At 32.4% G+C, this 27,084-nt stretch overlaps 1 protein-coding gene across 9 annotated transcripts in view; it reads left to right on the top strand.

The window, feature by feature from the left end:
* PRKACB (protein kinase cAMP-activated catalytic subunit beta) overlaps nt 1-27,084 on the top strand; it is a 115,811-nt gene that overhangs the window by 44,333 nt on the left and 44,394 nt on the right. For 2 of the 9 annotated variants that reach the window (XM_021096363.1, XM_021096361.1), the window contains exon 2: nt 26,744-26,805. In XM_021096363.1, coding sequence (XP_020952022.1) covers nt 26,744-26,805 — 62 coding nt within the window. Of the gene's footprint in view, nt 1-10,917; nt 12,250-12,317; nt 12,840-20,535; nt 20,560-22,479; nt 22,504-26,743; nt 26,806-27,084 lie in introns of those variants that run through there. The other 7 variants (XM_021096364.1, XM_021096365.1, XM_021096366.1 and 4 more) reach the window with 7 other exon arrangements.

The raw sequence follows: 27,084 nt of genomic DNA, 5'->3' as shown, positions 1-27,084 counted from the left end.
TGGGGGCTTATCACATTTTCTGAGACATGTTTTAAAATCCAGCAATTAAAAATATGAGCTAGAATTTCTTTTGACCAAAAAACAGACTGATAAAAGCTGTTAACATTTTTCTTTATTGTGATGTCTCAAAATAAAATAAATAGGATCATTGTACACAGTGAAATTAGGTTCAAACCTGATAGCCATTCAAATAATAGTCATGATATAGGGAATTCTTAGAGTAACTGAATGCTTATTAATCAAGCATTCTTCCACATTCTCTTTCATATCCTAAAATATCAAAACAGACACAATAACTTTATATATCTAGTGATAAGTATGGTAAGCATGAAGTTCTAGTTTCCTTCTATGGAATGTGTTGATACAAAGGAAAAAACAGATACAACAGAAACAGAGGAATCCTTTTGTTTCAAAATTCCAAGGTTAGTTTTTGTGGTGAAAACACAAGTTTTTATTCATTCGTAGTGTGAATTATGGAAGAAGTTATGACCATATGAAGTTTTCGTACAAGCCACATTCTTGAAAGCTACTTAAAGCAGTTTGCTTTCATTGACTTGTTTGACAAGAAAAAGGAATGTATTATCTCCTGATAATAAGCTCTCTGATTATGCTTGTTCAAAAAGTACTATTTAAGAAATCAACTAAATACAGAAACTACATGCAATTTTATAAAAAATTAGGTTTGTGAACTATTGAGTAAAGATTAATTACCAATTTAGGAATGTGTGAAATTTAATAAATTTAATCCAAGTTTCTTCTGTGGTGACATGAAATAGAGGAAGAAATACAGAAAAAAGGCCACATAGTGGTTTCCAGGTGCCTTACATGCATTTTATCTTTTACTATTAAATTAAGTAACAGAAAATCCTATTTGAGAACATAAATATTTAACAGCTGATTCCGTACACACATAAATACATGAAATTCAAAACAAAAACACGAAGGAATTCTGCTTTTTATTCTCATCGTGGAGATGGGAATATTGACATTCGAGTTTTTTTTCTAGCAAAAAAAATTTATTATGGTTGGCTTTTAAATATTCCTTTGATCATAAATGGTGTGTAGAATTACACAATGCTGAAATTGATGGAAATTTTGCACATTTTAAATCTTGGACATTAGACATTTAGTAAATGTCTAATTACCATATTTGAAGGACTGAATAGATGAATACCATCAAACGCTTTACCTATTCTCCTTTCCCGTGAATTGACAGGCTATTTCTCCAACAGATACAAATCCATATTAGTGAAGCTTAGAGTTAAATAGTATATTGAACAAATAAGTAATTTTGTATATGGATTTCTTCAGGTAAAATCAAAGCTAAACAGGTTATAATAGACTACTTTATCTAGTCAGTTTTACCTTTCCAAAGCTTACACTGTCTTTAAGATAATTCACTTCCATGCTTATTTCTTGTTTTTTAATGATTTGTATTTCTTACGTCATGGCTGGTTTACAGTGTTCCATCAGTTTTCTACTGTACAGCAAAGTGACCCAGTCACTCACACACACACACACACACACACACACACACACACACACACACACACACACACACATTCTTTTTCTCAAATTATCCTCCACTAAATCTGTATCATTATGACTTCAAAGCTAAAAGACCTGTCACATCTTTTTATCTACTTTTTTCATCTTTAACTATTCTGTAAGCATCTTGGTAGTCATCAGTTTTTACTCAGCAAACATTTTTGAGGATTTACAATATTGTAGACTATCAAGAAGGCTCTGGAAAGACATAAGATCTAGTTCTTGCCCTGAAAAACAGTAGGAAGAGTAAACATACAGATAACATAATATTCAAGGAATAGGGAAATGGTTGCTTAAAAATATTTAAGTAGCTTACTGTGGGAGCTTAGTGTAAGAAGAAATTAGCACTAAAGAGAAGATGGGGCCTTCAAGTATATTGAAGAAAGAATTGAAGTTTTGAGACTCAGAGGAGGAGAAACAGGTTATTTTATTATAAGAGTATAACACACACATATATATGAAAATATGGATATTTAGGATTTACTTAAAAGATATAATGAGATACTATCTGAAAAGGTAGAATGTGGATTTGATCTCTGAAAGCTTTGTTACATATTCAGAATTTTGGACTACATTCTAATAATTAATGGGGAATCAGTGCAGTTTTTTAAAATGAGAAATAATGTATAATGTGGTCTTTGTTAAAAGAGCCTAAAGAATTTTAACTAGCACAATGCAGGAAAGGTTAATGTGCTTATTCTACTACACAGAAAGGTAGTAGCTGCTATACATTTTCTATTGGAGCTGGGCACTTAATTAGAACTAATACTTTTTTTCAGTAGCTTTTTTTTTTTTAATTGAAGTATAGTTGAAATACAGTGTTGTTTTAATTTCAGGTGTATAGCATAGTGATTCAGTATTTTTGCAGATTCTGTTCCGTTATAGGTTATTACAAGATAATGGGTATAATTCTCTGTGCTATATAGTAAATCCTTGTTGCTTATCATATATAGTAGTTGGTATATGTTAATCCCATATTCCTAATTTGTCCCCCACCCCCTTTTTTGTCCCTCTAGTAACCACAAGTCTGTTTCTGTTTTGTATATACATTCATTTGTATTATTTTTTAGGTTCCACATATAAGTGATGTCACCTAGTATTTTTCTTGCTCTATTTCACTAAGCCTAGTATTCTCTAGGTCCATCCATGTTGCTGCACGTGTTGCTTGGCTTTTATGGCCAAGTATTATTTCATTGCGTGCGCGTGCATGCGTGCATGCGTACTGCATATTCTTAATCCAGTTGTCTGTTGATGGGCATTGGGGTTGCTTCCATGTCTTGGCTATTGTAAATAGTGCTAGTATGAACATTGGAGTGCATATGTCTTTTAGAATTAGTATTTTTGTTTTTTCTAAATACATACCCAGGAGTGAACTTGCTGGATCATACGGTGGTTCTATTTTTGGTTTTTAGAGGAACTTCTATACTGCTTTCCATAGTGGCTGCACCAATTTACATTCCCACCAACAGATTACCACAGTGCCCTTTTCCCCACATCCCTCCAACATTTGTTATTTGTCTATTTTTTTGGTGATGGCCATTCTGACAGGTGTGAAGTGACCTACTGAGTCAGAATCTACATTTTAACAAGATTACCCACCTGATTCGTATGCACATTAAAGCTTGAGAAATACTTTTTTCCTAATAACATTTTAATCTAATTACCAAATAGTATGTGGGGATGTCTTCATTGGAGAAAATTTGCAAACCATTCAAAAGAACAAAGAAAAAAGTAAAAATCATACATAATTCCCACCAAAAGATAATCACCATTAACTTTATCTACATAATTTATTTTGTGCATACGTACACATTTCCACCTGCTCTTAAACTTGGATCTCTCAGTATAGTGTTTCATAACATTTTTCCTTATCATAAAAATTGTTCTATAGTATCTTTAAGATGGCTGTTTTGTATTCAGTCCTAAGGATGCATCACAATTTATTTAAACAATCACTAGCCATCTAGATTGTTTTTAATTTCTTACTATTATTTAAAAATGCTGTGATAAACATCCTTGTGGTTAAGTCTTTGTGCATATCATTATTTTTATATTTTTAAGACAAATTTAAAGAAATGTCAAAACCATTTTAGGGCTTTACTTTTATTTATTATTGATGTTTATGAGATTTCTTCCACTTTTCAAAATTGTCAGCTATTAGTGGCAAATGGCCTGAGAGACATTTTTAGTTGCTGAATAGAACATTCATCATCTTTGGTTGTCACACAGTATAATCTACTCAGGTTGGAGATTCAGTCATATTATAAAGTACATCTTCTAATTCTGATTGTGCAGTATAGCAGTGACTCATACCACTTCACTCCCACATTTCCTGGGTGGAATATTGTCATAAAAATTATCACATGAAACTTTTATTTACTATCTGTCAGGCATTGTTCTAAGCACATTGCATATATTAGTTTATATAATCCTTTTAAAAAACAGTAAAATAGGTACTGTTATTATTCACATTATTCTTACATATGAAGCAACTGGAACACATTGAGTTAAAGTAATTTCTCTATGGTAACAAAAACAATAGATAAAATTTGAACCCAGGCAGTCTAGCTCCAAAGCCCATGCTTTTAATCACCACTCTTGAAATTGTTCTATATGTGTGTAAGAAAAACAGGTCTCTGGGTCCTATAGCAAAGATTTGTGTCTGAGGCTTGTGTTAGTTGCAGATACATAGTGCATATTCGAGTACCCAGAAGATCAATAGTCTGGTCAAAGAACTTTGAAAATAAAATGTCATCCAAAAAGAGGTAATAAGTCAAAAATGGAAGAATGACGCGTTTTCCGAAGAAGTGAATATTACTCGCATGTCCTAAAAACAATGGCTCTGGGGTCTGATTATGGTTGGGTAACAAGTATAGTCCACTTGGGATACAAATTAGGTCTCATCTTTGATATTAATCACTTACTTGTACCCATCTACTTAAATTAGCAGGACTTCTAAGTAGCTCTTTTCTTAGTATCTTCTTCCAGCTCCTTTCAAGTATTGCTAAACTTTTGGGAGTTTACTCATTCCAGAGAGGCTAATCTTTCCAAAGGTTGGATGAAGAAAGAGATGGGTATTTTGATTAGTATATAAGCTGGTAATCTCATTTTCGGCTCCTATTGACTTTGCCACTGCTACATAGTTTCATGGTTTAAACTGGTCCCAAAGAATTTGACATATCCTTGCTCTTGATGCCACTGATACTTATGGAGACCTGATTCTTAATGGGAGGGTGTCTCCTTGTGGAGACACTGATTCTTAATGGGAAGATGATCTACCCTTTTCAAGTGTTAATACTCATTCAAGGTTTATATCAAGAGTTAGTTTCCTTAATTTATACTTATATGATTAGTTATCCTACCTTCATGCCAGGTTGAATGTGGGCTTTCAACCCATCCCTACACTGTACCAAAATCAGCCTTCCTTTCTTGAACATCTTTCTAGGGATAGCAACTGGTTGTCTGTGACCCAGTGTAGTTCGCAGATATGATTTGGTTACTCCTCATGATATTTTTAAATAATTGAATCTGATACCATTATTTATATATAAATATAAAATACAATGGGTTTAAAACAAGATATTTCATATTAATATCTGGATTTCCATATTCTTGAACCATTTGAAAACAGTGGCCTCTTATTCCCATATGAGAACAAATAGGCAGCACTGAATAACTATTCTCCTTAGGATTTATACTGTCTGACTTGCTCTAGCTTTCACTACTTTACTACTTCTGTTGTTTTACCTACCTGTCTTCTGTATGCACTTGAATTTGGCCTGCAGAGCCTCCAGCATGAGCCTGCATCACCACATTCTCCTTTCTTCTTTGATAAAGCTTATTTAGTGTGCCTTCCTACTCATGGGCCACCTATACTATCACTAAAATTGAGGAAAGAAGTTCAGGTAATTCTGAACCTTGGAAAGACTAGGGTCTAAGTTTTGATCCCTCCCTTTAAATTCCTGCTTTATTTTTTAAATTTTTTATTATAGTTGAGTTACAATGTTCTGTCAATTTCTGCTATATAGAAAAATGATATATATTATCAGGTATACATATATATTCTTTGACTCATATTGTCTTCCATCATGTTCCATCACACATTTGAATATAGTTCCCTGTGCTGTGAGCAGGACCTCACACAGATCTACTTCCTTCCTTCCCTTTCATTAGTTCTCTTTACCATAGGTTATTAAGAAGGAACAACCTTTACCAAGTTCCAAAGTGTTTCATGGAGTTCCTGTCGTGGCTCAGCAGAAACAAATCTAACTAGTATCCATGAGAATGCATGTTGGATCCCTGGCCCCGCTCAGTGGGTTAAGGATCCAGCATTGCCCTGAGCTGTGGTGTAGGTCGCAGACAAGGCTCAGATCCGCCGTTGCTGTGGCTGTGTCGTAGGCCGGCAGCTACAGCTCCTCTTAGACCCCTAGCCTGGGAACCTCCATATGCTGTGGGTGCGGCCCTAAAAAGACAAAAAGAGTTTCTTTAGATCATTCCCCCAAGATAATGGATGTCTCCTAGCCTTAAATTTACACAATTAAGTTATCCACGGAAGTGATTCTTCCCACAGCAAATAAGATCTGCTGCACATTATCTCTACATATATAAAGAAGTACTTGACAACTTTTTAAAAAATAAAAATATAATGTACATGCCATAAGGCTAGCTCATTATAAGTGTACAACTCAGTGTTTATTAATAAACCTAATAAAAAAAATAATAAAAATTAAAAAATTAAAAAATAAACCTAAAGAGTTGTGCAGTCATCACAACGCAGTTTTAGAACATTTTCATTACTCCCAACATTTTTTTTGAACTCTTTTGCATTCAGTCCCCATTTTCAGCTCAACCTCAGGCAAACACTGATCTGTTTTCTATCCCTACAGTTCCTTCTCTGGATGTTTTATGTAAATGGAATTATATAATATGTAATGTTTATGGCTTCTTGAACTAAGAGTAATGTGTTTGAGGTTTATCCATGTTATAGAACATATCAATAGCTGGTTCTTTTTATTACTGAATTATACTATGTTGTATAGATATAGCACATTTTGTTTATCCATTCAGCAATTGATGAATATTAAGGATTGTTTCCGGTTTTTGTTTTATTTGGATAATATTGCTATAATTATTTGCATGTAAGACTAGATAGACATATGCTTTCATTTCTCTTGAGTTGATATCAAGGGGTAGAATTGCTGGGTCATATGGTTAAGTTTACGTTTATCTGATTTTCCAAATTATGTTTCTCAATTTGGAAAACAAATTTCCAAATTGTTTTCCTAAGTGGCTTTACTATTTTACATTCCCATTAGCAGTGTGGAAGGGTTATACTTTCTTCACATTCTCGTTAATACTTGGTATCATCAGTCTTTTTGATTTTAGACATTCTGGTGCATGTGCATTGTTTTTTGTTTTTTTCAATTTTTTTTCCCAGTTTTTTTGTCTTTTTAGGGCAACACCTGTGGCAAATGCAAGTTCCCAGGCCAAGGATCCAATTGGAGCTGTAGCTGCTGGCCTACACCACAGCCACAGCAATACCAGATCTGAGCCACATCTGCAACCTACACCACAGCTCAATGCATGCCGGATCCCCAACCCACTGAGAGAGGCCAGAGACAGATCCCGGGTCCTCATGGATACTAGTTGGGTTCATTACCGCTGAGCCACAATGGGACCTCCTATTTATCAGTTTGTCTTTCCCTGTGATTGATGACATTGAGTATATTTTCATGTTCTTATAAAACCATTTATGTATCTACTTCAGAGAAATATGTGTTCAAATCTGTTGCCCACATTAAAAACTGAGAATTTTTTCTTATTAGGCCTTAATATTAGACCACTATATATTGTTCGTATATAAAGTTACACATAGTTCTCTACATATTCTGAATACAAGTTCTTTAACAAATAATTAATTTGCAAATATTTTCTCCTTATCTGTTGTTTATCTTCTTGAATGATGTCCTTGAAGAGCAGAAGTTTGTAATTTTAATACAACCACATGCCCTTTATCAGCTTAAGGAAGTTCCCTTCAATCCTAGTTTGTTTAAAGGTTTTATCACAGGTGTTAGATTTTGTGGAATGAATGCTCCTGGTACAAATATTGAGATGTTTATATGGTTTTGTCTTTTATTCTATTAATATGGTGTATTTCAGTCATTGTTGTTCAGTGTTGAACAAAATCTCGCCTTCCTGGGATAAAGCCTACCTGGTCCTGGTGTATAATCTTTTTAATATACTACTGCATTTGGTTTGCTAATATTTTGAGAAAGATTTTTGCATTGTAATGGATATTAATGTGTAATTTTCTTTTAATATTTGACTAGTTTGGGCATCAGGTCTCACAGAATATGCTGGGAAGTTTTATATCCTCCTCCTCTGTATTCTAAAAATGTTTGTGTAGGGTGAGTATTATATTTTGAATGTTTCATACAATTCCCCAATGAAGCCATCTAGTCCTGATGAGCTTTTCTTGGGAAGAGTTTTAATTAATAATGTAGTATTTTCATTGTTTATAGGCCTCTTCGGATTGATGAGTTACTTTTGGTAATTTGTGTCTTTCTATGAATTTGCCCATTTCATCTAGGTTATATATTTTGCATAAAGTTGTTTATAGTATTCTCTTATAATCCTTCTGCTTTTTCTAGCATTAGTGGTGATGTCATCTTTTTATTCTTGATTTTGGTAATTATTACCTACTCTGTTTTATTTTGTCTTGTTTTGTCTTAACTTTGGTCATCAGCTAAAAGGTTGGGTTGATCAGTAAGACTTCTGGCCTCATTCATTTTCTCTTTTGTTTTTATTTTCCATTGCATTGAATTTTGCTATGATCTTTTGATTTTGGTTTAATTTGTTCTTCATTCTGAATTCCCTAAAATGGAAGCTTAAATTATTGGTTTGAGACCTTTCTTTTTTTCTAATATGGATGTTTATGGTCATGAATTTCCCTCTAAGCTATGCATTATCTATATCCCATAAATGTCAGTTTCTTATAAGTTTTTTCCATTCAGTTCAAAATATTTGTAATTTCTCTTGGCACTTCTTTGTAACCCAAATCCAGATACTGGGATTCCCAAACTTTCTCTTCTGTTGTTGATTCCTAATTTAATTCTGCTGTGATCAGAGATTATATTTTGAATGAATTTTCAATCCTTTCAAATTAATTTGAGATTTGTTACATTGCTTAGTATATGGTTAATATGAAGAATTCCCATGTGTGCTTGAAAAGAATGTGTTCTGCTGATATTAGATGCTGTTTTATAAATGTAATTTTAATGGTATTACTCAAGTATTCTGTATCCTACTGATTTCTGGTCTAGTTTTTCTTTGAATTATTGAAAGAAGAGTATTGAAATTCTCAACTATAGTTATTAAATTATTTATTAACTCCTTCCATTATTTTTGTTTTAGAGAAACTTCTCTTCAGTGCATATGCATTTCTAATTGTTAAATCTCCCTTTTTGGCCTTTTTTATCATTATGAAATGTCCTTTTTTACTTTAGTAATATTTCTTAAGTCTATTTTGTCTACTATTGATATGAGTGCCCCACTTGTCTTATGGTTACTGTTTATATGCTATATCTTTTTCTCTCCTTTTATGTGTAACCTATTTTTATCTTAAAATCTAAAGTGTGGCCCTTGTAGACAGCATATAGTTGGACCTTGCTTTTATATCCTGTTTGATGATTTCTGCCTTTTGGTCTGTATGTTGTATTCACATACAGTGTAATTATTGATACGATTGGATTTACATCTTCCATTGTGTTGTTTATTATTTTCTATGTCTTGGAGTTTTTATATTGTTGTTCCTCTCTTCTTTTGTGTTAAACAGATATTTGTAGGATGTCATTTTCATTTCTCTTTGATTTTTAAACTACATTTTAAAGACATTTTCTTAATAGTTACTTAGAGATTAAAATGTGCATTTTATCTTATCACAATCTACCCCAGTGTAGATTGATTTAATTTTAGTAAAATATAGTTATTTTGATCCAATATAGCTCCATTTCTTCTCCAGCTTTGTGTTATTATCTTCATGTTACATTTATATTTACATAAATCCAGAATCTCAGTGTTACGGTGATTGCTTCAGACAATTTTAAGTTCTTTAGAAATTAAGAAAACAGATAAATATTTGTTTGTATAGTCTTTTTCTTATATATTTACCATTTCTAATACTCTATCAATTTCAATATTGTACAGTTATTTCCTTTCATCTGGAATACCTTCTTTAAGTATTTCTGCTTGTAACACATATCCTTATTTGTTGTCTATCCAGGGATTTCTTTATTTCGCCTTTGTTATTGGAGGATAGTGTTACCAGATAGAAAATTGTGAAAAATTTTTTCTTTTAGCACTTTGAATATATTATTCCACTGCCTTCTGGCCTCTCCTATTTTTATTAAGAAGTCATCATTAATCATATTGCTTTCCCCCTGTACATGATTAGCCATTTTCTCTTACTGCTTTCAAAATTTTTTCTTTGTCTTTTAACAACTTGAACATGAGTCTCTTTATGCTTATCATACTTGACATTGGTTGAACTTTTTGAAATGCAAGTTAATGCTTTTCATCAAATGGGGCAATTTCAGTCATTATTTCTTCAAACCTTTTTTTTTTTGCCCTTTGTCTCTCTTCTCTCTGTCTACAGTTCCCATCACGCATAAGTTGATACCCTTGATATCCTGGAGGTTTCTGAGGCTCTGTTTGTTTTTCTCCTATCTTTTGTTCTGTGTATTCTTCAGACTGGATGATTTCTAATGATCTATTTTCAAGTTCACTGATTGAATCTTCTGCCCTCTTCCAATCTACTGTTGGGTCTATGTAACGAATTTTAGAGTTTGGGTTATTGTACTTGTCAAGTCTCTAATTTTTGTATTGTGAATTGTTTCTATATTGAAATTCTCTTTGTTGTAGCACTGCCATCATATTTTTGTTTAATTCTTTAAATACAATCTCTTTTTATTCTCTTGATATAATAGCTGTTTTGAAGTCCTTCGTTGGCTAAATCCTATATCCGGGCCTATTCAGAGATATATTCTGTCTTTTTCCTCATTATAGATTACAAAATGTTTTTGTCCTTCCCAGGCTAGGGGTCAAATTGAACCTGCAACTGCAGGCCTAGGCCACAGCCACAGCAATGCCAGATCCAAGCTGCATCTACAACCTACACTATGACAACGCCCCATCCTTAACCCACTGAGCGAGGCCATGGGTTGAACCCACATCCTCATGAATACTAGTCAGGTTTGTAGGTGTCTGAGCCACAACAGGAACTCCTATATAATATTTTGTAGTAATTCTACATTCTGATTATTTTTTTTCCCTGAAGATTATTTTTATTTACATTTTGTTTTGTTTCAAAAACTTCCTTGGCTTTAATCTATGGACTGTATCCCCTGTGTTATCTGTCTGCTTACTTGTTATTCAGTAATTAATCAAAGGTTGTGCTCAGACCCTTTGAGCTGATCTGTGCTATTAGAGCTGTTTGTGGGTTGGGGAGCATATTAAATGTTCAGGCAACTTTCAACCATGTACCAGCTTTAACTTTCCATTCAGCCCTCTTGGAAATATCTTCCTTATCAACCCAGAATAGGCGGAGAGCTTATCTAGGCCCTGACTCTCTCATTTCCATTTTCTGTATTAATTTTTTGTGAGACCATTAGTCTACTACTCACCTCTACTAAGGCTGCAACTTTAGACTAGCAGTGCTGGCTGCTTTTCCTACCCATTTCCTACAGTTTTCTTGTATAATGGACAGTATCATTTGTGTGGGGTGTTTTGGCCTCTCTGGCAATAAAGCTTCTGGTTGTCATGGCCATCCCCACTCTGATGTACTGTACTGACTGAGCTGTAGGGAAACAGGAACAGCACCAAACAAGAACACCATGGACACCACTGTTTCTCATGCAGAGTTCAGCAGATTTTCATGAACAAGTTCCTCTCACTTTGTTGTTTATAATTACTAGATTTTCAGAACTGTGAAGTCATTGTTTCTGATAATTTTGTCCAGCTTTATGGTTGTTTCTTGGAGAGAAGATTTACGGACTTACTCATTCTCCCATCACTGGAAGTCCTATCTTACCTGGCAGCTTTAAAAATGGCGTATTCATTTGATTTAAGTTCCACTTAACAAGGAACAATTCTATAAATTCTTTGTACCATTTTGGCATGAATTTGGGGTCTGTGGGAACCAGAACAGTTGTTCACCATACCATCCAGTCTGCCCACCTTGCTATACAATCTGTCATCTTCACCCTATTTAATGAAAGGAATTTTATACTTCAGCAATAATTGTAACTTTTTTGTGTACTCCCCTCTTTTGAATACCACATAAGTGGCATCTGATGCTGTAATACTGAATTTAATGAAAGTTTATAAATTGTTTTACAATTCTCCTTTATAAATGAAGATATATATACACACGCACACATATATATAGTATATTTTGTCTCTTCCATAATACAGAATGTTTAAATGGTTAACATTTGTGCTGCAGTATAGCTTTCTGGCTCATGAAAAATGAAAGCTATCAGCGATCTGGGCAATAAGATTCATCGCCAATAGTCACTAGCAACAGCACACAGCATTTTAATATCAGTGAGGTCCACAGCTAGCAGTAAGAGCTGGTGTAATTGAAAGACGTTTAGGCGCAATCATTCTGCTGTTTGTTCCTTGCCAGGTTCAACATGGGATTGTGTGAGTATTTGAAGAAAACAGCATTTTCTTTTATATCTTTGAAAGATGTAAGAAGGTTAGATAAGTGCTTATATTTAAGGGATGTGGTGATCTTAAAATCATGTGGCTCTAAAATAAAAAGCCAGTTTTTTTGTCTTGGTTGATTAAAGCTTTAGAAAAGCTACTCCTTGGTTACAAGTGAACGGATAATTCTGGTCTAATGTTGCCGTGGTAACAACTCATGCTGATATAATTGAGAACATCTTATACATCCTGGTTCGAAATTTTCTCCCTGCCATTTTGAGTTGTTCTAGTGGTATATGAAGGAGGCTAGGATAACTTGCTTGAAAGAAATTAAATCTGGTTATATACGTCTTTGGCGTTAATCTGATGTTTACTAGTGATATCTCACACTGTGTAGTTATGCTTTGCTTCTAGGGGCTTTTCTTTTTAAAACAAAGAAAGCTCTTCATTTTTTGTGTGCTGCATGCTCTAGTGTATGTGTTTACACCATCGGTTCTTCTACCTCTAGAGATTAGCATAACTCCCTTTGCTGTTGGATTGTTGTTTTGAGCAATATGTTTTGGAAAGGTTGATTTTCATCATGAGTGGTGAGTATGCTCTCTGAGACTCTGAGCTTTATATTTTTTTAAAATATTTAACTATAACAGGAAAAAATGTTTTTAAAGCAGCAGTTGTAAAGGCAGAGCTACAATGAATTACATTTTCTGTTGATGCTTTTGTATTTAAGGATTTTAGTAATTTGCTTTTTAAATCCATTAAGAACTGTGAACAATTAATACCATTATTAACAGTCAATACCAATAATGTTTCTAATCTATTTTATGGTTTGATGTATTTTATTCATTAGACACATTGTTATTAATTGTGTTATAAATTACTGAGCAAAAGACCCATTGTGGTAAAAGAGGAATTTTTGTGATTCTGATCCTGAAGATAATTAACCTTTCCTTTTATTGGCTTTGTCATTCAAATACTAACGTTTGTTAGATTCTTTTTGGTTATGTAAAAAAAATGCTCAATCCTGAATAAGAGGTTGCCAAAATTTTGTTGATTTATTGGCTTCTTTTAACTACAATTCATTGAGAAATAGAGGTTTAATGATGAAATAAACATACACATTTTGGTTTTGGAGGCTTTGCTAAAATTTTGCAGAAATTTTTTTTGGGAAATAATTTGTTAGAATAAGTACTTTTGTAATTATTAGTTTCCTTTTTGTTTTTGTAATGTGATTTATTTTTCTAAAATTTCTAAAAAATTTTTTGAGAAAATATACTACAGTATATACTGCAGTTTATCATAGGATAAAAGCTGTTCACTTTTAAGCCAAACCTGCAGCTAAAAATAGATATCCTGTTGTTAGAGCGAGAAATATTTGCTTAGAGCATAATTCATTTGCATCTTTTTGCTTAACTGAAAAAGAGGATGTTTACAAGTTAACCTTTGAATCAAGTACATATTTAAGAGAAGTGTTATATGGTTTTTCTCTTATAACAGTCTATCATGTATACTTAAAAGATTTGGAATTGGAATTCAGAACCTGAGAGTTGGATTTTTGCTGTATAGTGATAGGATTCAAAACAGATGAACCTTTTCTTCCGTAATTGAATATCATCTCATTATTGCCAATAAACATTTTTTATCCTGCCACTGTATAACATAAGCCTCTTCAACACTGTTAAGTGTTTGCTTATGGAACAATATTAGACGTTAAAAGAACATTTTTACATGCAATACGTTAAGAATTGTTATTGTTAATATTCTATTACTTTTCTATTAGATCTTTCCAGTCTAGTGTTTTAAATTTGGGCTAATATTACAAAATCAACATTTTAATATTTCTTAGGATTTCTTGGATTTCAAAACTGAATATACTTCATTATTACACTTAAAATATTGGATTGTCTGAATCCAGACAGTTTTTTTTTTTTTTTCTCTTCGAATGTGTTCTAGAGGTTTTACAATTGGATGTGCTGGATTTAGCAGAAGAAAATTGTTACTGCTTCTCTATTACCTTTTTTTTCCTTTCAAGAAAGCCATGGATTATTCACATATTATTTGATGTACTTGATCATATTGGTCTGCCCTTGCTTTTTCTACCACAGGAATTAATTATAGAGTCAGCGTAAACATTCTGACTTTTTCAGGATTGTCTAATTTCAACTAATTTTACTCATAAGTGGTTAAATGCCATAGCCATTTCAAAATGTGGAAAATTTCAAATGAAGTGTGGTTTCATTTGTAAAAATTTAAGCAAACACTAGACCTTTTAATCTAAGTTTATAGCTATACATGTGAGATTTATGTGTATGTGGTACTTTTCTAGTTAAAAAGCTATTTAGTGTTTATTTTCTCCTTCCTTGCCTGTTAAATATTAGCTTTTTCTGGAATAGTTTTCTCAGAGAATCTATCTTTGGTCCTTTTTTAATACTGCATTATCTCTGAATGATCTCATCCATGCCTCCATCTTCAGTTGTCACCTGAATATTCAGTGCAAAAGTAAATTTTCTCTTTCCCTATCAAATATATTCCTTTTTCCTTCATTCTGATTACTGTTAATGATCCCACTCTCAATGCAGGAACTTATAACAGAAACCTTGTAGTCATTCCTAACTTATTACTCCCCAGACATTCACTCAGGCATTAATTAGAATTCTATTGATTTTATATTAAACATCTCAAAAAATCACTTAATTTTCTCCGTTCTCACTGGCGCTTGAGAATGCTTTTAGATCAATCATTCTGTATTATTTTTTTCAATCCTACTGCAGCAACGGCTTCACTGGTCTCAGCTTTCAGTTTTGTATCAGTGCAGACTGTTTTCCATGCTGCCATTTTAAAACTGCAACTCAATATGAAAACTTTCAGTTACTTCTTATTGTCTCTAAGATAAAGGTTAAACTCCGTAGTGGAACATACAGGATCAGTGACCTGCTTTTCTGGTTTTATCTGCATCACTTTCATAAAATTCTGATCTAGACATATTGAACTATGTATTATCCCTTGCTACCTTTCCATATTTATATCTTTTATCATAAAACTCTGAAAACCAGCTATACTTTTCAGTGCCTTCATCATTGACTCTGTAGAATTAGATGATTCCTCTGTACTCCCAAAACAAACTTAGGAATTAGACAATTATTTGTATTATACTGAAATTATGTGTTTGCATGTCAGTTTCCAGTCTCCAACCTTTGAACTCCTTAAGTCAAAGATAGTACCTTGTTCATCTGTATATTTCTAGCAGTTTCCCTGGTGCCCCATCGTAATGAGCTCATAAGTTCTTATGGAATAGATGAATGATTAAAACATATCCATTTTTTACATATTTGAACATTTTTCTTTCATTTGTTGTATATTTTGATTTTCTTTCCTTTTCTTTCATATGCTTATCGGTACATAATGAGCATCATTATATCAAAATCCCAAACAAAACCTCTGATTGATCTAGCTGTAGTTAGGGCAGATCTCTGGAGATTTGCCATGCTTTGAGTTACAGGAAAGTTACAGACTTGAGCAAAAGTATTTGATTAATTCCCCTTCCTAGATCTGTTTTTTCTAGACTGAAAATTTAAGAACTCAAAATTTGGGAAACAATATATCAGTTCTGGAATTAAGGAAGGGTACCTGCCTAGAAATATACAGTATCAGTTTGAAGATCAGATGCCAAAATTTAACTGTTTTATTTTGAGTAGTTTGGCTTCATGGAAAAGAAATAAAAATAGTTTACCCCTACTAACTTTGATAGTTGAGGTTTTAAGAAAGACCATGGGAGAGATGAGTGGAAGATCCAACACTGATGATTACTCTTATTCTAAAACAGTTGATAGTGGGAAAACCAGGAACTTGTTAGTCTAATCAGGCTGAGAAAGTGGCTTTTCTTCTTCTAGATATACAAGGCCCTTTCCTCTTGTGGTGGGCTCACTACCAGTAAGGAGCCCTGTAGTCCTGGCTCCATTCTCATTTTTGATTCTGACATACCCAAATAGGAGGTGGGAGGATCTACTTTATTTGGCAAGGGGGGAGCATTTGTAAAGTTTTGAAAGGCTTCTCATTGTTCATGAATGGATAAACAAGAAAAGCAACAATGTGGAGCCTGTAAAAGAGATTATGCTGAAGAATAAGCTCACAGCCTTCAAGAGGAAGATAATCACCTTATATTTAGAAAATATTTGTAGGGGAGGGTTTATAATAAGAAATTATGGATAGCATCTCTGTAGAATTCTCTAAAAACTTTGAGTGAATATGAACTATCCAAAATAAGATATGAAACATAGGAAGATAGAACAAGAGACTAGCATGAAAAGAAAGCTAATCACTGCAGTAATGTAAGTTAATGATATAAAGAAGTAGCTTGATAAAACCTACTGGGATATAGAGAAAATGGACAAGGGTAAAAAGAGGTAAAAGCTATGTTAGATAAAAGTAGGAAACTCTACAAATTGGATGAATAGCATTCTCTCAGAGTAGACAGTGACTAATAGAACAGAAGCAATAATAAAAAATATGATTCAGGGAAACTTAGTTGAAGAAAAACTTAAATGTGTATATTGAAAGAGCTAATTGTGTTTTGACAAAGATTAACAAAAACAGTGGTACCTAAATATATCCTGATGGAAGTTTTGAATTACTAGGATGAAAAAAAATGAATTCCAAAGACATTCAGGTCTCTTTGCATCGTATAGCTTGATATAGAGTTTGTCTTATAAAGAAAAAAAAAAAAATCCAAAACTTGGAGACTGGGTAATTTGAAAATCCTTCTAGACCAAAAGTTAACAAAGACAAAATAGCACGTAGAAATACTGAATAAAATATAGCAAGCATCCCTTTAAACGAATAACTGAACTTACAAGAATATAAAAAGACAAAAAAAAAAAAAAAGAATATAATAGAAATCCCCAGTGTGCAAAAAGTCAAGTGGTAAGTGAAAACTAGAGCTTTTAGGAGGAGCACACTTTGACTACCCTGAGGAAATTTTCATACCTTGGTGACCAAAGGGCTTTCATTTTGATCTATTCAATTTGATATTTCGTAGACCCCTATATAAAGTCAGGATCTTCAGAGGATCATAACCTCAGTGAAAACATAGATTAAAATATAAAACATCTCCACTGACACAGAAAGAATAAAGAAGCTTGTATTTCTTGGCTGGGATTCCTGGGGAAGGGGGAGGAGTTTATGTGCATATGTGCAGGATGCTTCTCCTGAGAGTTTGTAATCTATTGCTTTGCCTTCAATAGATTTCACATTTTAATATGTATTAATTGTGTGGTCTAAGAATCACCAATAAAATAAAATACCTTATAGTAACAGTTTCAGGCTAGCAATATCTACCAGGTGCCAGGCAGAAGCTAATACAAAACATATCCTCAAATCAAATCCTACAGATTTCTCACAGATAAAGCCCCACTGAACTTTGAGTTCACAATCCAAAATCAAAATAGATACCCAACACACACATACATGCACACACCCCTGCAACAAATGGTGTTCAGCAGATACAACAGGATTAGACCCCCACCAAGAATGTCAGAGAGTAGAATTTTCACATACAAACTACCATTTAAAATTAATAATCATATAAAAAAGAAATATAAGAAAAATAATTGTATGCATCTCTCACAGAGCCTCAAAGTATATAAAACAAAATGAACCTGTTCAAAAGGAAAAATTATAACTGTATAAGATTTATAGGTGGATGTAAAGAATTCTCACCCAGTAATTGGAGAATATACAGGGTATATAGAACACTTACAAAATTGATTATGTGAACCCATATTCAAAATATTTTAAAAGAATTGATATAAGGGCTGTGATCTCCAACCACAAAGCAATTAAGTTTACTTTCAGTAATAAAAGACTAATTAAACAAATAAACCCAAATGTCGTATTTGAGGATTTAAAAAAAAAATTAGGTAACACAAATAACTCATTTAAAATTCAATTATGTGTCCAAACTTGTGGGGTATAGCTAACAGTAGATTTAGAAACAAATTTTCATTTTTATTTATTTGCATTTTAGGGGCACACCCAGGGCATATGGAAGTTCCCATGCTAGGGATCGAATCTGAGCTACAGCTGGCTGCCTGTGCCACAGCAACACCAGATCCAAGCTGTGTCTGGGACCTACACCATCTCCAACCTACCCTGCAACTAACAGCAAAGCCAGATCCTTACCCAACTGAGCAGAACAAAGGATACTAGTCAGGTTTGTTGCCTCTGAGCCACAATGGGAACTCCTAGAGACAAATTTTTAAATGCTTTTATTAGGAAAAGTAGAAGACATTTTATGATGTAAGTATTCAAGTAAAAAAGTTAGAGAAAGTACCTCATAGTTGATCAAAAGAAGAAGAAAATGATTAGAAACATAAGCAAAAATCAGTGAAACAGAAAATGAAAAACCCTCAGAGCCAAAGGTTAGTCATGGAGAAGACTTTTCAAAGAACTGATTAGAATTATATCTATTTAAAATTTAAGTGTAATTAAAACCTTTATTCAGAACATAACAAAATTAGGACTAGACAGTTTTGCAATCAAGTTCAGAAAGAACAAAAATTTTAATCTTGTACAAAATCAAAGAATTTAAGAGGTGTTCTTAATTTCCTTAATTTATTCTAGTCTAGCTTTACAAATAAAGTATGGGAAGGAATAGTTAAACATGTTCCATGAAGTTAGGAACAGGAATAGGATACTCATTTCTGTGTCTATACAGCATTGTGCTGTTGGTCATAACCTGCAACATAAGACAGGAAAAAGTTGGAAGGAACAAAATTGTTATTATTCACAGATATGTGATTGTCTACATAGAAAATTCAAAAGAATCTACCAATGTTATTTTAGAATTAATAAGAGAGTCTGCCGTGTAAGATCAGTATGTAAATATCAAATATGTGCTATCAGCAACAAATGGTCATTTTTTTTTTTAAATCTCCCTTTTACAATAGCAAGCAAAGCTCTAAAGAACCTAGGAATAAATATAATAAAAGAGTAATTAGACCTGTAAAAGAAAAAATTATAGAATTCTACTGAGAAATATTTGCTTAATCTTTAACAAGAAGATATAATTTATATTTATTAGATTATCAAAAATTAGAAAGTAAAAATTAAACAGTAACATTTTACTGAGTATATGGGTCATGAAGGATATGGTGATAGTGTAAACTGGCTCAACCATTTATTGAGCCACTTACTATCTAGTTAAGTTGAAAACGTGCATACCCTGTTATCTATGGATCCACTTCTAGCTCTATACTGTCTGGCAACAAGACAATATTTGAATTCAGAACTGATTGAAAATTTTTAGCATATGATTGTGGTAATATTCCTCTGAGTAAAACCCTTAGCAATTTAGGAAGTAAAGTGCATTTCAAAGAGTGTTTAAAAAATCACCTGGTTCATTAGTTTTATGACTATAAATTTAGTTTAAGTTTTATTACAAAACTCTATAGGGAACATCTTTAATCAAACATGGCTCGGATGGCCTAAAAGTCCGTAGCATCCTGAGAGAGCCAGTGGAAGAGAAAGCATGTATGTATGATTAGTTGTGAATGAGTTACACTATGTGGATTCACGGTGTATCCATCTGTCCATGTAAATACTTGTCAAATAAATTAATATTTCTTTCTATAATTTGACCATTTACATATATATGTCTCACCAAAAGTTTTAAATTTTTTTACAGTGTAGTGAAAGTCAATTATATTGTTCACTTGTAACCAAGATATATAATACAGAATTAATAAAAAAAATCATGAGAGGAAAGAAGAGTAAAAGTAGTCTTACAGTAATAGGAAGTGTAGCCTTTATTGCCTGTTAAATTCCCAACCACTCATTCATGTGTGACTTTGTGCAAGCCTAATTAATATCTTGGAAAACAAAAGTAGGCATGGTCCCATCCACTGAACTGCACAAATACAGTTGTAGTAATTGAAGTTTTTTTTTTTTAACCCACTATCGTTTTAAAGGTTACAGTGAATTTGCTTTGACTGAACATGTCTGAATATGGTGAAACAAATGAAGTGTCTCTTCAGCAAAGTGAACACTGTTGCTTGTCAAATTAAAGGGATAGAATTTATGTCATTAGCACATTTCCAGAGTAGGATTTTGTCTAATTTAAAAAATATGTATACAAAGAGTTAATTATAATCATTAATTAAAACACTTTTGAATATGTTTTTCATTATATTCCTATGTGTGACTATTTAATGAAGATATATAGATCAATAAGTTGATGTGTGTATGTTACTTTATGTGTTATTTAATCTGTTTCATTTATTTTTGATCAAGCACGCAAATCATCAGAAGCATCTGGTAGGAAACCACTTTTTAAGAATAATTTTGTTGCTTTGTTGCTATAAGTTGGGTTTTTATGAGGTATTTTGAGGCAACTAGAATATTTCATATTGGTTTACTGAAAATATTCGTATGAAAAACATGTATGGGGGGGGGTTATACCACATACATTTCTAACCCGAGAGTTAGAAATAACAAATACAGAGCTGTAAAGAGGTGGATGTTTGAAGTAGAGGTGGCAGAAGACAGACATTTACAATCTACTAGATTTATACTTCCTAAAGCTTTTGGAAGGGATTGTACAGTTATTTGTTGATAGAACTTGGTATTTTCATAGTAGTTTACTTTCATGCTCATCCTGTTTTGGGCTTTCTAATACACACTAAATAACTTAAATAGAATAATGCTTTCATTTAAGTAAAGAATGAAAATGAAATTAATTACAAAGAGATTTGGGAGCCCATGAATTATAATCTGCTGTTAAAAAAATTTTTTTTAGAAACTCCTGCTATGGCACAATGGGATTAGTGGTGTCTCTGGAGTGCTGGGACACAGGTTTGATTCCCAGCCTAGTACAATGGGTTAAGGATCTGGCATTGCCGCCACTTTGTCAACTTTGGCATAGGTCACAGCCGTGGCTCAGATCTGAGCCCTGGCCCAGGAACTTCATAAGCCTCAGGGAGGACAAAAAAGAAAAATTTTTTGAGCTTTTTACAGAAAAGATGTTATTAAGAAACAATTGCTTATAGTGCTTTATACTTGCTCTTTCCCTAATAGAAAATTTTAAAGGAACAGCCTCCTCTCTATTTCCTAAGTGAATAGCCATCAAGATTTAAAATATTCAGACCTCTAACCCCCACTGCTATCCCTCCTTACTCTATCTGGCTCCCCTCTTTCTTTAGCAAGTAATTTTGCCATTTACTTCCCAGAAGAAATAGAGTATAGCAATTGTGAATGACTCAATCTACTCCCATTCCTTTCCACACATTGAAAAGCATTGCCATGGCAAACAGTTACATCCCTGATGGTGCATTTGCTTGCCTATATCCTTCACCTCCTACTGCTGCTGCACACCTAATACCCTATGCTGCAGCTATTTCAGGTCTGTTGCCATTTCTTGAGTAAACCATGCTCTTTCCTCCATTCCCTGTATTCAAGATCATCCCAGCCTATCTTCATTCTTAACCTTATCTGACAGAGGAACTCTGTCCTTCAGGGCTCAGCACAAATGCTGCGTCATTTTTTATGCCTTACCTTACTACCCGATAATTTCCTCTTTTGAGCTACAGTAGTACTTTATAGTTACCTGGTTGTAGTCCTTGTCACATTCCATCATAATGGTTCATCTCTCTCCCCTTTAGCTTCTCATCTCCTTAATAGTGCAGATATGTTTATTCATTGTTGTGTTCCTGGAGTCTAGCTCAGTTTATGGTTCTGTTGAACAGTGCTCCGTAAATGTTGAGAAGTAAAACACCACCAAAGAAGTAAAAATACTGAAAGTTGTCTCTCAGAAGAGTGTTAATGAAGTATTACACTGAAGTATTATAATTCAGAATGTCTTTCCTCAGTAGAGTTTTGAATAAAGAACAGAAGTCCAGAAATGGCATCGCAATAGTTATAGGATGTATATTTATATATACGTATATATATGAAAATATATATATATAAAATTAGTGCTATCACTATGAGGAGTTAAAGTTTTTGTTTTAAGGAAAATTAGAATGGTATTTATTTCGACACTAAATAGTAATTATTGATTTTATTTCCTTATCATGTAATTTTAAAATACTGTATCTTAATATGCTCAGTTAAATAATTTTTCTACATTAATGTTTTATTCTGTACATAATTTTCTTAGAAAATGTACATAGGTGGTTTCATGCTAATATATTGTTTCTGTGAGTGTCATTTAATTATTGTTTATTTTTTGAATACAAGCTTGCTCCTCTTCAGAAGTTTCTGGTAGGCAACTACTTTTAATAAAACAAATATTACCTTTAAAACTTGTTATTTAGTTGTTTATAAGTTGTTATGATCGTCATAAATTTATTTTTATAAATTATTTTGTTAGTAAAATATTTTAGTTGATGGAGGAAATGATTAGTTTAATGTTGAGTTTTATCTATAGAAATGATTTATATTGCATTTCTTGTTTGATATTTTAGAAACAACAAATACAGTGCTGTGAAGTAGTGGGAATTGTACAGGGTAGCAGAAAATATTAGTACACACCATTTAAATTCGATAACCCAGGTTAACGAAAGGTTTTTGAGAGAAAAATACACTGTTGTAAATTTTGTATAAAACAGCTAATATTTTAGTTGCATATTTACCCTAGGAAGTTTATATTCTATTTTGTTCTATTTTCTGTTTGTTTCTGTCCTGTTTTCTGATATCCATTCAATGAAAGTTAAATAAAATTGTGCTTTTATTGTAAAAGAGGTGTGAAAGAGGGAGGTGACATTTACCTCATTACAGAGAAAACTGGATAATTCAACACCTGGAATAGTTTTAATCTGTATAGTAATAGATTTCTAAACTCTTCTTATAAAACATGAATGATAAAGTCCTTCAAGCATTGTATAATGGCATACCGTAATTAACAACATGCTTTTTTCATAATATGCAGCAATCTAGTTTAACATAGAACCGAAAAATACCCGATAAATAAATTTACTATCTGTAATTAGTGACGCATTTTAGAGTTATCTGAATAACATATTCTATTCTTGAATTTTTAATAAAATTTCCTAATGTTTAAAATGAACTCTGTAATCTAATTTTTAACTATATCTTATATATAAATATATTCAAAAATATTTTGAGGGTGGTAAGAATTAAGTTTTTTTTAATGTACTTGTGGAGATGCATAAAAATTATCCCTTTATTCTTCTTTCTTTATCTCATGAATCTGGATAGGTATTCATTCATACAAACCAACCCTGAGTAAACATATAGATTCCTTTGGTATCCTCATTTCTTAAACTGAAGAGAAAATTTATTTGGAAAATAAATATAATTGAAGTTATAATTCTGGGAAGAAATTAAGTTAATTTTTGGTGTGTCCTTCTCATTTCTTTTGGTACCTGGTTTGCTCCATTATTGACCAGCACAGAACAAAATATAGTTGCAGAAAAATCTTTTGTTGAGATATATTTTCCTTCTACTAATCAGTTAGATTCTTGTTACTCATCACTGTTAGATTCTTTTTAGATAGCTACTGATGATTACTAAGAAGTATTAGAACCAGTATTATAATTCACATGTGCCAAGCTCCAAAGTCTGTGGCTGTTGCAGCATATCACAGTGGTTTAACTTGTTTAAATATAGATATTTAAGCAATGGCTTATATACTAGACACAACAAGAAAAAAAAATGAGAACTTCAAGTATATGCTTTATAGAGAACTCTGGATTAAATGTGCTGCAATGTTTGAATTCAGCTCTCTGCCACCACTCATTTTATTAATTATTTGCCATCACCTTTCATCAGTGGATATAAATTTTTTAAATAGCCAGAGAAAAGCATTTAGAAAGTTAAATTCACCACTGTGTAAAAATAGTAAAATTAAAAGCAAATTACATGTGGTTCTGGATTGCCTATTGTTTTAGAGTTATTCATAATCCAGCATGTTGTGGAATATTTTATTTTTGGTGTTTACATTAATAAGGTATATACTTTGGTTAATTAATATTTTTACAAAGGGTTTTGTTCATCTTTGCATCTAAATAGTACATATATAAACTGGAGATGTCATGTGTGTGTGTGTATATATATATATATACTTCAGTGATAAAAAGTGTTTCAGGAACAGAGTTTTCTTCATGGAACTGTTTAATGACCTTGTAATTAATGTTTATCCTTACTCAAAAAGGGAATCTCTTTATTTGTTGAAATAATTTACAAAATTTAACATCTTTAATACCATTTCAGAGAATTTTCATGTAAAACCTTTATGAGAACTGTTATTTACTTTCTACAGTTTTACTTAACAGTAAACTCAGAATATTTATTTGTACAAAGAGTATTTCAAATATTTTCCTGAATATCCTACTAGTGCATGAAATTAAGTCGTACCTCAAATTTTCCCTTTAGCTCATTCGCCAAGCAGGAAAAAGGAAATTTTCTTTCAACTTATCATCTCAGGCAGATACTGCCAGTCCTTCCTTTGACTAGTTACTTTTTTTCTTCACTCAAGATCCAACTAGAAGGAAGTGACAAGAGAAGCTGAAATAGGATATTAGGGATTTTTTTTCTTTTCCTGATTCACTTTCATGTCTCCAAAGTATCAATACTCATGCAGGCATCTGGAGAATTTATACTGCAACTTGATGTGCAAGTTCTATAAATAGAAGATAACTAAAAATATTTTTTCAAAAGAAATCAGAGGTATATTTTGGGAATCACAAGTTGTTTCTTAAAAGCCGCATTTGTATTTAGTAATATATTATGTTTTTAATTATTTTATAGCTGTCATTTGCAGTCAGCACCATGTGCAGATATGTCTGCTCTATGCAAAAAGAAAAGGCAAAGGCAAATCTTACTTATAAAACCACTCTTCTTTAGTTGTAACTAGTACATTAACTTTTAGAAAATTGGGATGACTTGAACCATTCTAAACTCAAAGAAAATGTAATAATTTTCCACCCCCAAACCACCTCTAGGAGGAATTAGATCATATTTGCATAATTAGGTGCAATTATTTGATTCATTGTTTTGGTGAATGAGACTGTCATACAATGGTAAGATTCTAATTTTAAAAATTATTTTTCTCAAATTTTCTAAAATGGATATTTTGAGAGTATTTTACAGCAAAATACAAGTGACAGTTTATATAAAGTAGTAAAATAGTATCTTCAGAAATGCACACTCCTGTTACATAAAAACTAATGTTTGCTACTGGTGCTTGTCATGACCATTTTGAAATATCAAGGCATTTAGAATCCCAACAGCTTTCTCATTTAAGAGTGTTTTGCTAAAGGTACATCAGTGGGGATAAAGGAGGAAATTAAAATGTATATTTTAAACCACCCCAGTTTAGTACTACTATATCATTAGATGATCTTATCTGTGAACCCCTCACTTCTACTTTTAATATTGTCTTTTTATCAATATTATTATTTCTGAAGTAAATGCCATTGTGCCATTTGTTTAGCCTTTTACTATTTCAACACTACTTAAATCTTTTTTCTGCTATTTTCTTCTTTATTTATAGATTCAGATATCAGAGAAATGTTGGAAACTTTCCCAACAAAAAGAAAAACCAAAATAATTACTTCTTGTATAGTTAGGTTTTGCTCTCATACCTAATTATAGTAACAAGCATTTTGCTAATGCCATTTTATCTCCCTGGAATTTTTTTTCCTATTAGTTTTTAAAATCCTAAAGCTGTTTTGTAAATAGAAGTCATTGTTAATAACTTTGTGGGAAGACAATAAAAAGGAGGAATCCTTTTAAATGGTTCAATATTTAGCAAAACTAAAGCTTCAAACCACAGCTCTATAAAATTATGTGGCTATTATTGATCACTATATAAATATTTGGTTTTGAATTACTTTAGTTTACTTTTTAAATTAGGCATTCAGGCATTTAGTTTTGCTCCAGATTTAGAATGAGATGTTTAAGCTGCTTGGGTTTTTTGGTTGTGGCTTGTTCTGTTTTGTTTTTAAGTCTTTGTGGCTACTCTTTGTGTTAGTGTGTGGTTTTTCCCTTCTCTGTTTTTAGTAGAAAGGACACAAATCTAATAATATAAATCCTTATACCTGAAAACAGTCTTTTATCAAAATCAATTATATTTGAACTCCACAAATCAACAAATTCACATTATCCAGATGTTTTCAGTTCTTATGTTTAAAGGCTCTGATATTATCACCGCTAGCTTATTTATTTATTTACAGTCAGTATTTTGACCTAGATTGATTTGCTTCTTCATCACTTTCAGGTGTGTTTTCAGGAACAGTATTTTTATTACTAGATTTGAAATTATCAAAATGATCTCCATATAGAACAGTATTAGATATTCTTAGAAACTTGAGAAAATGTTTGCTGATTCTTTAGAGAAACTAAATAGCTCTGTAGTCTATCACAGTTGTGAATACACATTTCATGGCAACCTTAATTAAGTCTGTGTTATATGTTTATATACGTAATACAAATATTCTTACAAGTTGAAATTCATTCTTGTTTTTTAATATATTTTCAGTGAAAGAGTTTCTAGCCAAAGCCAAAGAAGACTTTTTAAAAAAATGGGAGAATCCTGCTCCGGTAAGGAACATTAAAATTGTCTATAATTTAAAAGTCTGGCTTTAAATAAAACTATGATTCTTGCCTAAGTAATTTTCTACTTCAGAAAGTTTGGTTTTCAAAGAGCATGAATGAATATAAGCTTAACATGAGAATTTGAGTCCTACTTCAGATGTTAAAACAAGACCTAGAAACTGCTGTATATAAAAAGAACCATCTACTTGCCAAAAAAAACCACAACTCTTTTTGAACCTATTTTTATAAATAATTAATAAACTTTAATATATTAAATTTTGAAAA

Source organism: Sus scrofa, chromosome 6, assembly GCF_000003025.6.
Source record: "Sus scrofa isolate TJ Tabasco breed Duroc chromosome 6, Sscrofa11.1, whole genome shotgun sequence".
Lineage (NCBI taxonomy): Eukaryota > Metazoa > Chordata > Mammalia > Artiodactyla > Suidae > Sus > Sus scrofa.
Note: the sequence above shows the minus strand (reverse complement) of the source record. Positions and strands in the feature narration are given on the sequence as shown.